The sequence below is a fragment of the Amblyomma americanum genome, chromosome 8, assembly GCF_052857255.1.
Source record: "Amblyomma americanum isolate KBUSLIRL-KWMA chromosome 8, ASM5285725v1, whole genome shotgun sequence".
In the NCBI taxonomy this organism is placed as follows: domain Eukaryota; kingdom Metazoa; phylum Arthropoda; class Arachnida; order Ixodida; family Ixodidae; genus Amblyomma; species Amblyomma americanum.
The window spans coordinates 34,037,244-34,053,352 of record NC_135504.1 but is presented as its reverse complement, the minus strand read 5'-3'; the positions used below and the strand labels follow the sequence as shown (position 1 = coordinate 34,053,352).

At 45.8% G+C, this 16,109-nt stretch overlaps 1 protein-coding gene across 1 annotated transcript in view; it reads right to left on the bottom strand.

The window, feature by feature from the left end:
* Positions 1 to 696: 696 nt before the first annotated feature.
* LOC144101283 (voltage-dependent T-type calcium channel subunit alpha-1G-like) overlaps positions 697 to 16,109 on the bottom strand; it is a 91,847-nt gene continuing 76,434 nt past the window's right edge. The window contains exons 29-33 of the mRNA XM_077634380.1: positions 15,663 to 15,812; positions 14,249 to 14,369; positions 12,753 to 13,002; positions 11,703 to 11,805; positions 697 to 8,621 (exon numbers count right to left, since the gene is read on the bottom strand). Coding sequence (XP_077490506.1) covers positions 7,867 to 8,621; positions 11,703 to 11,805; positions 12,753 to 13,002; positions 14,249 to 14,369; positions 15,663 to 15,812 — 1,379 coding nt within the window. The 3' untranslated portion in view covers positions 697 to 7,866. The remainder of the gene's footprint in view (positions 8,622 to 11,702; positions 11,806 to 12,752; positions 13,003 to 14,248; positions 14,370 to 15,662; positions 15,813 to 16,109) is intronic.

The window sequence follows — 16,109 nt, the reverse complement described above, 5'->3', positions numbered from 1 at the left end:
AATTTTTCTCTATCGCGAGGTGTTATCTTTTAAGGCCGCCAAAGAAGTACTTAATATAACCAAACTACTTATATAACTCTGCATAAGTTTATATATAACTATATACCTTTATATAGCTAAACTACTAAACTAAAACTACTTTATGTGAACGGTACCGGGCGGCAAACATTTCAGTGAGCATTTTTTGAAGACGATCTACAACTTTTGAATCGATACTTTGTTCCTGAAGCCAATAATTAAAAAGCTAGCTAACTGCGCTTTATTTATTAACTTTGGAGAACAAAACAAATATTGAAGACTGCATCACGCGACTCTCAAAAGCCCCCAGTTCGTTTCACTGGGGTAGGGCACACTGTATGTTTAAAAACCTTGGTTGTCTTTAGTTAGGACGCCCCATATATTCTGTGGTCTCCTTACAAGCCACACGGAAAGCTTACTGAATTGAAGGGATCGTCGTATGGAACGTTTCACGAGGGATTTTTTATTGCTGAACATTAGTTTATCGATCTGGCTTGATCCAGTATTTCTCTTTAGCGGCTCTTTTGAACAGACTACCGCAGCATGAAGTGATGGCGCTGGCGATCGGACCTATTAGGATCCATTGCTTTGTATACTTCCAGAACGCTTTGCGACTTGTCCGCCAGGGGACGACGCTGTGACGTAGTGAAAGAAAGAAACTGTACAGACAATGAACTTGTGGAATTTGTTATTTTAATAATGACGTAACAAAAAGAAAAAAAAAAGGCTTGTTCCCCAGCGACACATTTCTCGTTTGAATTAACAGGATCACAGCTTACTCGCTTTGGCCACAGAGCGAGTCACACTTTCAGCCACGCGCTTTTCCAGTCAGCTGCCAGTGATGAAGCAAGCAACAAGTACCATCTCGACAATTTCAGCACTCTTGAACACCCGCCTTCGTCACCGTATCCCGCAAAGTAAAGCTAACAAACACAGCTTCCAATTAGCACTTGTTTTAACAGGGGTTGATGCATTCGCAGCAAAGTTCCTGTACCCAGCTTCGTCTTATGCTGCCGTCCAGCCAATACTGCTATCAGGCAGGAGGGAGCGTTGAGAAAACGATGGAACAGGCGCCACATATGCTTTAGATCAGCTTTTGACACACACAGCCGAAGCGCTCCAAGATACAGGAAGGCAAACAGACGACGGTGAGTGATTCCTCGCATTAAGGCCTTGTGAAGATAACCTTGCCGCGCATGAAGGTATTTGCAATGGAATAGTGGCACAGTGAATGACACGAGGAGTATGTGAAAAAAAGAGAAAAACTGTACAGAACTCCACACTTCGCTCCCTTCTAGCCTTCATTAACCGATGCGCACAGTGAAGGTGCTCCCGTTGAAAATCACAATACTGAAGACGTATTTTTATTAATGCAATAAGTGGTGATGTGCACACAATCACGCTTGTTCTTGTGTATACATATATATTTTTGAGCAGCAGTTCGGAGCTCAGTACAGAAATACCAAAGCTGAATGCTGCATGCCAACACGTTTTCACCAACATCGCACACAGTATACAAGGTTGACAAGCAGCTTACACCTACCTATTGCTTCCTCGCGTTTACCAAGCTGCGCGAAACAAGTACAAGGTTAACTGCCTTGCACCTACTTCATGTCACATTTCGGCATGCTTAGTAAATGCACCACCGAAAGATGTAATGCCTAAAAGAAAACGCCTTGATATTTCTTGACACATGATAGACAGGCATCGTGCGCGTTTTGTAAAGTTGATAGCGTATATTTGTCACCGAGGCCTTCAAAATAACAAAGAAAGGGGAGGAGGAATTCGTTAACGCGACCCTCTGTAGTTGGTCTCTTCACATCTGGGGAAGTGAACCCTGGAAAGTCGGTAGGATGTCCCTACGTATGTACAAGTTCGGAATTCTAGCGAAAATTAACAGTCTACCATTTCGCACTTCGTCCTTAAGCACTCGAGCGCGTTAGAAAGGTCTACTCGTCCACATATCTAAAGTGGTGAATACAGCGGGTGTCGAGAGTATACCTTTTGTTTCGTAGCTAACCTGTCCGTCAAGCTTCCAACATCACAGTCGGGAGTAGGCAGTGAACCTATATAGAGACAACAGAGAGGGCCTGTTATAGAAGACTTCCAGCACATTCAGTCCGGTAAGGATTTTTTTCTTGTCGTAACGTGAGGCTGCAATGGTTATGCGACTTCTAAACTGGGTTCAAGCACCTGTGTACACTTCCTAAGGTCGTGTTTAACAGGACACAGCCTGCAGCTATGTTCACGCACCTGTGTTGCATAGCGACGAACTGCGCGAAGGTCTGAAATACACATTCCACTACGAGGGCTTCGCACCGCATTGCCGTTTTCTGTGCTCAAAATAACCGCCAAACAACGTCCACCTGTTCCCTTTGACAAACAGAACTACAGAGCGCTCGAAGTGAGTTTATTTGCAACCGTTCCCTTTTTAACTCATCTTAATGCCTCTGCCTTCTTGAAATGGTTGACCAGGTGAATATCATGAAGCCCGGCTTGATATTCAACAATCCCACCGCTGAAGCGAGCTTAAATTCCTGAGCCAAAGAATAGAGCAGTCAGAACGGCCTCGAAAACCCCTGGATGCGACATCACACACGCACACACATTGCTGTGACTCGACAGCCTAATGAGAAGAAACACGGTAGCTGATAATGAGAAACACTGTAGCTGCGCAAGCTATGAAAAGTTGTATGAGGCACATGGGATTTCTAGCATCACACGGCGAAGCCCGAGAGCTGGCTACGTAGTGTACAGTGAGGCTCACGTTCAAGCTCTCGAAAGATGCCAACAGAAACGCGCGAAAGGATTGAGTGGTCCCAAGGAGATGTGTGTCATAGGTGCCAACAAACACAAGCCATTAAGAATGGCTGGAGGCATTTTTTTTCTTCTTACACACGAAAGGTCGGGTCGGTTGAAGCTGGAAAACAAAGCGCATCGGATAATGCGTGTCAAACTGAACGGTTTCGACAAGACAAAGCTTATATCCGAATCAAGCCGTACAGTGCTTATCCGCTTGCATCTGCTCAACAACATCAAAGATTGAACGAAGTTTACATTCTGCAGTGCCAACCATTTTTGGTATCAGTGCACTCTAACCTTCTGGCCGTGTTCGGAGCTATATCTAGCCAAAGTCCTAGTGCACTGATTTGGGGTGGCTTGAAAGATAGCTCCTAACGCCTTTCGATCCACAGAGAGAAGGCCAAGCTTCTAGGAACACGAAGGAAATAATCCTGCTGTGGTCTTCGCGTCTCTCACGTGCTTTGTAGGTGCCCGCATCACAATTCAAACAGCGTAAAAGCAGTGCAAACCACACTTACACGTCACTTTTACAGCTGATGGATGGAGCTAGCGTGGACATGAGTTTGAGGGGCAGACACATAACCACAATTGAAAGCTGCTCGGTTGAAGCCACACAGAGCTCTACGGCGAAACATTGCTCTAACGCTCGCCACAGGAAACGGTTAATCAGCAGTAGCAACCTTTTGCTTTACTAGAGCACTCCCAAGGACACAATAAAGAAAAATGAATATCTTTGAAGGGTGTATGGATAGTCGGTTCGCGCTCCGTTTGCGTTCGGAAATTCAGGAACCGCTTTCTTTCGCAATGGTTTGCAGGGGTCAAGCCTGGTTGATAACCCCGAACGCACACATTTGCGACTTCAGGACTTGCGGCAAGATAAGCTTAGCGTCGCAATGCCGCCGCATACAGAGTGGCGGCAAGCGGCAACCAAGGAAGAGGCAAAACACACGCAAGCGACGACAGCGCGACGAAACGCGACAAAAGCGCGCGGGAGATTCTGCTAAATATCAGCGAAGAAAGAAAAAGAAAGCGTCCTTTCTTCCCCCGTCTAGAGAGGGCGACATCGCTCTGTGGCCTTGGCTTGCATATCTTCTGCGTTTCTTCCGGTCGCCCGACACAGCACTGTGGGATGCAGCGAATGCATGCTTTCCCAAGCAGCGCAGGTGATTGGGCCAATATTGGAGATGGATGGTTTTACACTGGTCCTCTGTAGAACCAGCATTTGCCAATGTCGTTCCAATATTGGGCCGATTACCTGTGCTGCTTGGGTTGTCATCAACAACAACAAACAGCGAAAATGAAAACTATTTTAGAAGATGAGGCGTTTCTCTCCCCTTCTCGTCGCTATAATGGAGACTCCTATACATAAGCCGGCAGATAAAAGATGCTTCACGATGTCCGTATGACGGTGATCGGACTCTGAATTTCTGAGTTCTCGCGGCGTAATCGGTTTTTCTTTTATATCAAACTTCTAACGGAGCTTCTATGTGCACCTTGGCTCCGACGTGACGAGCCTGGGGACGACAGAGAGGGCTCCTGACTGGTTTTCCAGATAATGTACACATGATGAGAGGCTAGCGTATACAACTCGCACAGGTAATCGGCCCAATATTGGCTTTACCTTGGCCCTTTGTTGGACCGGCTTCTGCTAATAATTTACCAATGTTGGGCCAATTATCTGCGCTACTTGTTGTTATCAGGTCGGTGGCTGGATGTCGTTTTCACTTGACTGCGCGAGCGTGGTTACATTGTTGTGGAGAGAAGAAATTCTCGTTCGGGTTGCGTGCATGTGGGTGTAGATTTATACAAAGTGTGCGCCATGCTCACTCTTTTTCTCACGGTATGGTCAGCTTGGGTGGAAGTAGTTGGGAATATGCAGCTATAAGGAACTATAGAAACGAAGGGACCCTGGTAAATGGCACCTTTCGGCTTCACACAGATATGACGGCGGCTGGTTCTCTAAAAGCTAAACGTAAATTTTGTTTGAAATGGTTAAAAATCTCACAACTGGTGTTTTACCTCGAAAAACACGCAATTTTTTTTTCTGCGCAATGTTTGGCAAGTGGGTGCCTTATTCTTGCAGTTCGAGCTGTGTGAAAACGCACAAATAATTATAATAAGAAACTTATTGAGCACACAAAAACAGAAAGGAAAGGAACAGCAGTGTGTCATTTCTGAGTTCGTAAGAACGAGAAAATAAATAAACAACAGTTATAACAACTAAGAACGTGCTCTTTTCTGCAAAAAGTGAATGGGTCCAAGTTTCTAAAACGTAAAATTCTTTTACGACGCTTGGTGGATTTTATGCTCCTGATGTCATCTTGGTGTATACTATAAACGCCGCGTAAAAAAATAAGCAAACGTTAAAACTTCAGATTGCACCAGTGCTGTCTATGAAAGGTTACGTAATCAAGGACTATGCGTAATCTTGCAGTTGCCTAAACGTGCCCAACTTAGTCCTCTTTAAGTAATCTCAGCCACTGTAAAGCAGCAGCCCTTATATAGTTATGTTGTCAAAAAATAAAAGCGATTAAAAGATTTTTTCTTCCTTCGCGGGAAATGTTCGGCACTAAAATTCCTCTGAACCACCGTCTATTAATGGCGCTAACACCGCAGCGTTACATGTTCAAACCATGCAACTTCCTGTTCAAGCACAACTTAGCCTACAAGGTGCTTGACAGAGCTACAACGTATGACAAAAACATGAAAAATCGCGGACACCTGTTTTTATACCTTTTTTTACCCTTCATTTTCGCCCCCCATAGTTCAGTGACTATAGCCAGGCAACTACCATTCAAGAAAGCTTCCTAGCCACTTCTGAACCATAAGCGCTGAACTTATAGATTCCATGCTTAGGTTTGAAACATGTCAGCATTTTTTTAGAAAAAACAAGACTTCTTCCCTACTGCACACGGGGCATACTAAAGCACTGCGATACGAGTGCACTACCACCGTGAATGCTCTGTTTGCTACACACGCAAACGAAGGTCAACGTTTATGAAATCGCCTAGTACATCCTTGGTTAACGCATATCCAACATGGTTTATCTCTAGGACGCTGACATGCTCGTTAATTACACACTATGTAAAAAGAAAGAGACGCGATACATCTAAACGATTGCTGGCGATTGTGACATAAGAGGCATGGGCAGCACCATTCTTGGGACTAGCCTCACCTTGGGATTGGCAGAAACCATGAAGGAAGAAAAAGATTACGCGAGGCCATGGCGCCGCCTTTTGTAATGCCGGGCATGGACGCGCGGCCATCTTGGCATGCCGGTATTCCTATTTCGTCCTCCTTATTTTACTTCTCCTTTTGTCCGTTCTCGATTCAGAAATCTGCCAACACGTCATAACTTAGTGAACGACATGGTTACTCTGGTGGGCTTGCCAAGATGGCCTTCAGGCTGAGAAAGAAAATGGCCCGCGTGAAGTTCTCCAGACTATTCTTCACGCTGCGTTCAGCGTTTGGGAATGACCTCTCCTATAGTCGGATGCAACTCAAGAATGCAGCGGCTTCCTCCCGTCAAAGGACCCCCTTCCAGCCAGTGGCGTCGGCCGATTCTCATGACCCTGCCAGTGTGGCAACGCAAGGACTGGTAGATGAAAGGGGAAAGTTTCTTCCCTCTATGGTCGGCGATAGACCCATTGTGGCGCCGCTCCCTGCATTGTCACACTAGCAGGTTCATGAGAATCGGCCGACGCCATTGGCTGTAAGGGGTCCTCTGAGGGGGAAAAGCCACTGCGTTCTTGAGTTGTATCCGACTATAGCCTTTTCCTTCCTCCATGGCAGGAACAGTCGAATATTTTGCTTGGTTCTAGTCATCTCTCTAACGTGGCACATGTGGGCTGTTTTAACAACTTGGGTCGTGAAAAAATATCAATGGCTTCAACACGCAGGGTGTACATACTAAGTACATATCTGTTTCTCGTTGAATGCCGCGTTCTACTTGACCCTTGCTTCTGCAGCCCTTCGCCGAAAAGGAGCCCAGGAAGTAAGAAGCTTGGCGTTATATCTCTTCAGTCTTTGTTCTAGGGACCAGATAAGTCATCGACCAGCTCTCCGGAGGGCTTAATTACTCGTCATTCGTATTGAGCATGTGAAACATACGCGAGCTGGGAGGCTGATTCGCAAACTAAGCAGCTCAGGAAATACGGCGACAGTTCGTTACACAGAATGAATGTAGCAGACAGGGGCTACAGTCGGAGCGTGAATTTTACGTCGAGCTAAGTATGGTTGAAAAGTTTTCAGCGTAACTGCACCGGCAACGAAGTAAAGTAGGCCTACTTGAGGTGGCAAACGTCTGCTTTAGCGGTACGCAACGCGGAGCCTGCTCCGCAGTGAATAGACCATTATTTAAGCCTCTGACATCCCTGGTGCGAAGTCTGCCGTGACGGTTTGGCGTTCAGACAAATGCATTTCACGCCGGCCACACTAAGTAGCTGTGAGAAGCTCACCTGGCACGGAATGAGCAGAGGGTTGAATCACGAACAGAACGTTATTAGCACAGGCAAAGAAAAAAGGAAGCACCAATCAGCTCGACAGTGATCCCGGTTGTCATCACAGCTCGCGTCAAACAAGGGTCAAATCGAACGTGCGACGGTAGTATGGCAGGCACCTCACATGGCTCATTCATTCGCCTTCCACATGCACTTGGTCGGCGGCGGTTCTGCAGGAGACGCTATGGAAACAGGTATGTTGATAGAGGGGAACATGAGCTCGACTTGAGTTTGCGCTTGAATATTTTTTTTTTTCCCGGAGAAACCGGGACTTGCTTCACGACGCCGCGGCAGCGATGGCCCCACTTCTTTTTTTTCCCGTGCAGTGGGGCTGTGCTGCAGCTGCTAAACAGTGTCAGGAGCGCTGTGCTGGGGGACAACAGTACGGTGCGCTGCAAAGGTGTCCTGTGGCAGAAATCCCGTTTCGGCAGCAGCCCTCGGAGGCAACTCTCCCCGACGACCGCGAGAGGGCGACGCAGATAACTCTGCCCCGCGGCACTCACGAAAAAAATTACAACTGGTTCTAAGAGGTGCAACTATGCCACGGTCACGACACGGAGTCACTGCCGGGCTGGATTCCAACAAGGTCACCATTGTTCTCTTCGGCGACAACAACGGGAGCCACGGTCGCTGCGTCGCCGCCGGCAGTCGCCGCTGCGGCCGTCGTTGGCGTTCGGGCGTCGCCTTCTTCGTCCTCGTCATCGGTCGCGTCGGCGCCTACCGTAGTCCGCAGGGACGACGGAAACTCGGCTGAAAACGTCCAAGACGTCGACTCGCTCGAGTCCGGGTCGACCGCCTTGCTCAGTTCGGGATAATTTGGGAGCAGGTAGCGAAGCTTGGATGTCGATGTGCTCGTCGTCTCCGACTCTTCGTCGGACCCCGAGGGCGACGACGATGTGCTCCCACTGGTCAAGGCAGACCTTGACGCCTGTGGGGGCTCGGTAAAGAGTTCGGAGTCTGCGGAGGCCGCGGCCTCCGCAGACCCTCCGGCCTCGGCACACTCCTCCGCGGCCAGAGGGCTGGTGGACTGCAGCTCCTCGGACTCGAGGGCACACGACCTCAGGTCAGCGACGGCCACTTTGTCGGTCGATCCGCTGTCAGGTGATGCGCGCCGAACGTTGACGTCGGGCGGAGAGGCTGTCGATTCATCACAGGCAAGCTCAACGTCGGTGACATCAATGTCTTCAGGCCCGACTCCCGAGGATGATGACGATGAGAAGCTTTTTTCTTTGGACAGTGCGTCCGCTTGGTCTGGAATGCTGATGTTGATTACCGGTAGCGTTGATGATGTGGACTCGCCACCTGAAACAGAAATAACAGTTAAGCTCCTTGCATACAACAGTCTTCTTTTACATTTAAAAAAATGCTGCTGGCATGTAGTTGCCATGACATTGGGTCCCTCTGCAAGGACACTGTGATTACCAGGACAAGTAGTATGAACTGACAGCTATATGAATAGCTTATGAGAATTACGATGCAACGGAAAACACACACACACACACACACACACACACACACACACACACACACACACACACACACACACACACACACACACACACACACACACACACACACACACACACACACACACACACACACACACACACACACACACACACACACACACACACACACACACACACACACACACACACACACAACCAAACGTTCGTCTCGTGTTGCCTTTCACATCAGAAGCCTCTTAACCTTTATAAGCATGTGCCCAGCCCAACCAGTCCTGTATGCATATACAAATTTAATTTAAATGAACCAGGCACAGGGTTTGCTTATGGGGAGTGGTTGGTTGGTTTTTGGGGAAAGGAAATGACGCAGTATGTGTCTCATATGTCGTTGGACACCTGAACCGCGCCGTAAGGGAAGGGATAAAGGAGGGAGTGAAAGAAGAAAGGAAGACAGAGGTGCCGTAGTGGAGGGCTCCGGAACAATTTCGACCACCCGGGGATCTTTAACGTCATTTTGAATCGAGTGCACCGTGTGTCTTGATGATGCGGGAAACCCTCAAGCTCACCTTTCCGAAGCTTGCCAGTGCCAGCGGTTCACACACACACACACAAAAACCATTTAAAGCCCCGGCAGAAAACTAGCTGGTCTCTGCACTTTTGAAAAGATCCTAGCTGCGAAGCTAAGCATGTATGCTCTGGCAGCTGCCCCAGTTATAGCATGGATTGAAGGACTCCCCTAAGCGACTTGATAAATTTTTATAGCTCACCGCGCATCGTTATACTTCTTTGCTGCATACACTTCACGTGCGGGGTGACAGTATTGTGAGTGCAATACACACTTCCGGTTTTCTTCTCGAAAACTATCCAGAACAATGAAGTGCGGAGAGAGTAACTGCGCCGGCAGAAACGTGCTGTAGTACCAGGCAACACTGATATTTAATAATAATAATAATAATAATAATAATAATAATAATAATAATAATAATAATAATAATAATAATAATAATAATAAAAAATAATAATAATAATAGGTTTTTTTGGGGGAAGGAAATGGCGCAGTATCTGTCTCATATATCGTTGGACACCTGAACCGCGCCATAAGGGAAGGGATAAAGGAAGGAGTGAAAGAAGAAAGGAAGAAGAGGTGCCGTAGTGGAGGGCTCCGGAATAATTTCTACCACCTGGGGATCTTTAACGTGCACTGACATCGCACAGTGCACGGGCGCCTTAGCGTTTTTCCTCCATAAAAACGCAGCCGCCCGGTTCTAGATTCGCGTGCACAGCTTTCATTTTTTTTGTTCACTGGTTACGCGTACAGCAGAACGCTGCAGAAAACGTGACGTATGAGACACGGGTGGATTTCGTCGGGAATAATCTTTAGTGTAAGGAACAATTCTTTTTGCCTCCCCAAGTTTATCACCATTAGAGGCTAGACGTGCGCTAATAATGAAATTCGGTAAAAACCAGCATGATCGCTGGTGATTCTATAGCGTACAGTCTCTGAGAAAGAATCAAGTCTACTTCACAAGTGGCTGTAACAGCTGCTACGCTCTGAGGCCTTGAAATTTTCGCTGAGCTCTATATTCAGGCCTTTAATTTTATTTTCTATACCATTGAAGCGGTAGCAGTTCTGTAAAAGCGTGTACGAGTTTTATTACTTAAAAAAATCACGCAATTTCTCGTTGTCAGCTTCGGTTACATGTAACCTCGGCTGCGCGACAAAGATTGTACCACAAGCGAGCACTAACTCTGCTTTGTCAGAAAACATGGTGTCAGATTTTACGACTAGTTCATAACTCCCTGTTTTACTCTCTCATTCAAGACAATAATATCATTAAATTCTGCTGTCACTGAATGTCCACCGTGAAAGGGCCTACTGCGGACTGTAATAGTATTTCTGGTTTTCACTCATCATAATTGCCATCATCATTAGCCTGACTGCGCCCACTGCAGGGCAAAAGCCTCTCCCATATCTCTCCAATTAACCCTGTCCTTTGCCAGCTGCAGCCACCGTATCCCCGCAAACTTCTTAATTTCATCCGCCCACCTAACTTTCTGCCGCCCCTTGCTACGCTTGCCTTCTCTTGGAATCCACTCCGTTACCCTTAAGGACCAGCGGTTATCTTGCCTGCGCATTACATGCCCTGCCAAAGCCCATTTCTTCCTCTTGATTTCGACCAGGGTGTCATTAACCTGCGTTTGTTCCCTCACCCACCCTGCCCGCTTCCGGTCTTTTGACGTTACACCTATCATTTTTTTTCCATAGCCCACTGCACTGTTCTTAAGTTGAACCCTTTTCGTGAGCCTCCACGTTTCTGCACCGTAGGTGAGTACTGGTAAGATACAGCTGTTTTATACTTTTCTCTTGAGGGATACTATTTTAACTGGTATCCATGATCTGAGGGAACCTGCCGTATGCGCTCCACCCCATTCTCATTGTTCTAGTTATTTCCCTTTCATGCTCAGGATCAGCGGTCACTACCTGCCCTAGGTAGACATATTCCCTTACCTTTGCCAGCACCTTGCTACCAATTGTGAACTGCTGTTCTCTTGCGAGACTTGAATATTACTTTGATTTATGCGTTGTTATGTGTACATAACATCTTCACTGAACTGCGAATCAATGGCGTCACCAAGCGAAAAGCTCATTTCGATTTCTCAGGGAAGAACACTGGCCGCTTCCTCCAGCAATATATATATATATATATATATATATATATATATATATATATATATATATATATATATATATATATATATATATATATATATATATATATATATATATATATATACACTTACAAGTTCCGATAGGATATTTGACCGCCTTCTGTGTGGCTAAAAGTTTCCCAACACTTTAGAGACTGTATGATTAAAAGAATGTCGACAGTGGCCGTTCGCTCACAGTGCAACTTACCAGCATCATCGCACTGGAAGTAAAAAGTAAAATTTGCTGGTAACGATGACATCTTGACAATGGGCCTGTGGAACTCTAACTTGGCTTCCATTGCCAGCTTGTTCTGAAAAGAAACACGACACTTTACAGACGGATTCCACATTTTTTTACAGGCTGTTCCTGGCAGAATGTCAATGACAACGGCACGTAAGAAGCAATGGTTGGTAGCACAACACAAACAGCAATTCTTTTCATTTGAAGTTTCACGTCAAATACCGCGAATTGCGTGACTTTTGAAGGCGATATATTTCGTATAAGTTCTAATATGATGCCATATAATGAAACCACGAGGCAAGATTATGGTTTAAGCTGCTGCAAAGCGTGTAGTATGATTATTATTCTTACTTTTATACTACTGCGCTATATGTACCATGACTAAAGCTTGTTAGCAGGTATCAACACAAAACCGAAAACTATGCACCAAATGCGCAAAACATGCACAAAATCTCGCACCTGCAAAGCCAGGAACCAGAAAATGACAATGTAAACAAATCTTCTTGACTGCTTTCTTAAATCTATCTCTTTTCTAAGGCTATATATGCATTCAGCATTGAGCAGCACATGGTTCAAACTTTGCCGGTTTGAAACGCATGGTTGCTTGGTTCAAAACCCCAGAGCATGTCTTCCAAGCCAGCAGTTCACGAGCTACGCCCCTTACAAAAGTGGTCTGTGACAGTCAATATACTTCCTATAGACTCTACTGCGTTCCTATAGATATTTCTTTTTGTCTATTCATAGTCTGTAGACAATGGTCTGCTCAAAGTGTATAGGCATAAATCTATAGATTGTCTATAGGAATCATACTGCCTCTAAAATATTCTCTAGGGTTTGTCTATAGAGTGTCTACAGACTTTATAGACAGAAGTCTGTGGATAGTCTAAATGTACTGTCTAAAATAGTCTAAAAAGTACAGTCTAAATGGACTGTCGAAAAGTATTTTTGGAAGGGTACCTCTGCGGACCTCCTACGGACTACCCGCACGAGATGCGTAACGAATGTCCCCACACTCGCCTTGGCTTCAAGGAGTTGCCTTTCCTCCTGTTCCATTTCCTCTTGGAGTTCGGCTTCCATGTCCAGCTCGTCGTCGGCCTGCTTGTGCGACTCTTCTAGGTGCTTCATGAGCACCGCCACCACCACGTTCACCAACACGAATTGCGCCATCAGCACAAATACCACAAAGTACAGCGGCGCGATCACTGCCGACACACAGCAGTTGCGCACACAGTCACTCCTCGAGTCACACTCGTCGCGTAACGTGTCCCTGCGCAAAAGACGAAGAATGCACACGTCACCAATGAACATCGCTCTTGTGCACACCGTTTTTTTTTTGTCTGCTGCATGCTATAGAGGTCGAATTTTGGTGGAGGCGATATTCTAGAGGTCCGTGTACTGTGCGACGTCAGTGCACGTTAAAGAACCCCAGGTGGTCGAAATTATCCGGAGCCCTTCACTACGGCGTCCCTCATAGCCTGAGTCGCTTTTGGGCGTTAAACCCTCCATAAACCATAAACCATTGCAGAAAGGTTTTACTGAGAGGGTGTAGGGCCAAGAATGCTCCTTTGTGTAGTCGATGCGTGTGCAGTTGTGAGCAATATTAGAGGGAACATGCTTTTTGCACAAAGTTGCGAATTTTCTGGTTATATCTTTGAGATCGACTTTCCAGTATTATAAGCCATGATGAAGACTATAGTTGGGAAACAGAAAAAAAACTGCTTGTGGCATATATTTATGGAGTAATCAATAAACTAATGCTCTTTTTTCCTTCTCATAATGCTCACGACTGTGCATTTGGAACACAAAACAAAAAACAGATTATGGGTTAATGGTGTTTAGCGTCCGAAAGCGACTTAGGGTATTAAGGACGCCGTATTGGAAGTCTCCGTATAATTTCGGTCACCTGGGGTTCTTTAAGTTGCACAGACATCGCACAGTACACGGGCCTCTAGAATTTCGCCTCTATCGAAATGCGAAATCGCGGCGCTGGTTGCTGAAGATGCTTCAGTAGCTAGTGTCATAGTACAACCTGTGCTTTGCTTACCCAAGAGCACACACACTAAACAAATTCTCACCCTTAAGGGTGCAAATCAGCTGTCCCCAGCCGAACACCCTTTTGGGTGTTAAAAAGGGTGCAGAAATCAGCACCCTTAAGAAAGTGTGCACAGCATGAAAGTTTAGAGGGCGCGCCTCAGTCGAAGGATTTTGCTTCATGGGTGGATCAATGTGGAGCACCCTTCCAACATGCATTCGTAGAGGTGTTATAGAAAAATACTACCTTTTAATGAGGGTGCAACCATTACACCCTCTAAAGTATCATTAATTGCACCCTTCTTTAAGGGTGCTGATCTCTGCACCCTTTTTTTAGCACCCAACAATTGGAAATGGGTGTACGTCTGGGGACACCTGATTTACACCCTTAAGGGTGAGACACTAGCTACTTAAACATGTTCAGGAACCAACGCTACTTCTCAGGCGTTCAAAATAAACCAGCAACGAAGAAGGCAAATACCTTCATGATGCCGTTCCAGTTGTCTCCTGTAGCGACTCTGAACAAGGTGAGGAAGGCCATTCCAAAGTTGTGGAAATGGGCATGTTCTCCAAGGCCCTGGCAAGGGTGGCTTTCGTCGCACTCTGCATAGCATGAGGCACTGGCTCAGGACTTTTGGTTATGAGCTGCAACAAGGAGTTAATAATAATAATAATAATAATAATAATAATAATAATAATAATAATAATAATAATAATAATAATAATAATAATAATTGTTTTTTTGGTGGAAAGGAAATGGCGCAGTATCTGTCTCATATATCGTTGGACACCTGAACCGCGCCGTAAGGGAAGGGATAAAGGAGGGAGTGAAAGAAGAAAGAGAGAAATAGGTGCCGTAGTGGAGGGCTCCGGAATAATTTCGACCACCTGGGGATCTTTAACGTGCACTGACATCGCACAGCACACGGGCGCCTTAGCGTTTTTCCTCCATAAAAACGCAGCCGCCGCGGTCGGGTTCGAACCCGGGAACTCCGGACCAGTAGCCGAGCGCCCTAACCACTGAGCCACCGCGGCGGGTAGGAGTTCAGACATAGCCAACAATTCTGGACAAAAGCATTTTTGAACGGGAAGAAAAGTTTATGAACGCAATTTTTTTATATATTGTAAGATTTAACTATAATCTATCAATATATCTGCAGATATCACGTCGGCAGGCTTGCTTTTTTTGCCATTAACGTTTTTGCTATCGTCAAAAGCGTTCTCCATTGGTTTTCGATGGAAGTCTTATATGCTCGATGCGAGGGATGAAAAAACTTTAAAAGGAAGATTTTTCTACACGTCGGAAAAATAGACCATTACCTTCGATATTTGCATAACAGTACCTTACAAAATATTCAAAATTTTTGCCCTAGAATGTCGGTCATGACTGCGAGACATACCCAACAATTCTGGACAAAAGCATTTTTGAGCGGGAAATCGTTTGGGAACGCCATTTTTTCATATAATATAACAACATATAATACAATACACAGCAATCAATATATCCGCAAATTACTCGACGGCAGTCTTGTATGTGTTTTCTATAACGTTTTCGCTATCGTAAAAAACGTGCCCCATTGGTTTTCTAAGGCATGTCTTAACTGTTCGATGCGATGGATGGAAACGCCTTGAAAGGAATATTTACCACATATAAGAAGAATGAACCCTTGCCTCGAACATTTTCATACCAATATCTTGCAATTTTACAATTTTGAAAATTTTCTTACGAGAATGTAGGACATGTCATGCACAGTTTGGTGGAAATATGGCGCTAACTCTTTGGATCCACTCGAGTTAGGAAAAGAACAAGACGCGACAAAGCGGAGCAGTTTTAACAGGAAACGGGATGTGGTAACATGGGTAGTAACCAGTCTGGTTAAAATCGTGTCCACTCACCGAGCCTGCCAAAAAGCTCGACGCCAAGTGCAGCGAAGATGAAGAAGAGGAGGAAGAAGAGCAGGCCGAGGTTTCCGACCTGCGGAAGCGCTTGCATCACGGTGTCCAGCAGAGCACGGATTCCCTTGGCCATCTTCAGTAGTTTCAGCACTGCGCGTGAAACAAGCGCCGTTGGTTAAGACTACGGCCCCGCAAAGGCTGCAGCTCCAGACAGTTTGCCTCCACTAGGTTGAGGTTGAGGTGTTCAATGCTACAGGTGGGGTTAGCCTGCCTCCACTACACTACACTTACCACTATACTTAGCGAATGTCTAACGGCTTACAACGTGTAACTTTAACGCTGTATTTCTGGGCGTACGACTGTTTATATCTATTCACTTAAGCATTATCTAAGGCAAAATATCACCTAAAGAAGCTTCTACGCGACATTTCTAGGTTGCCACATAGG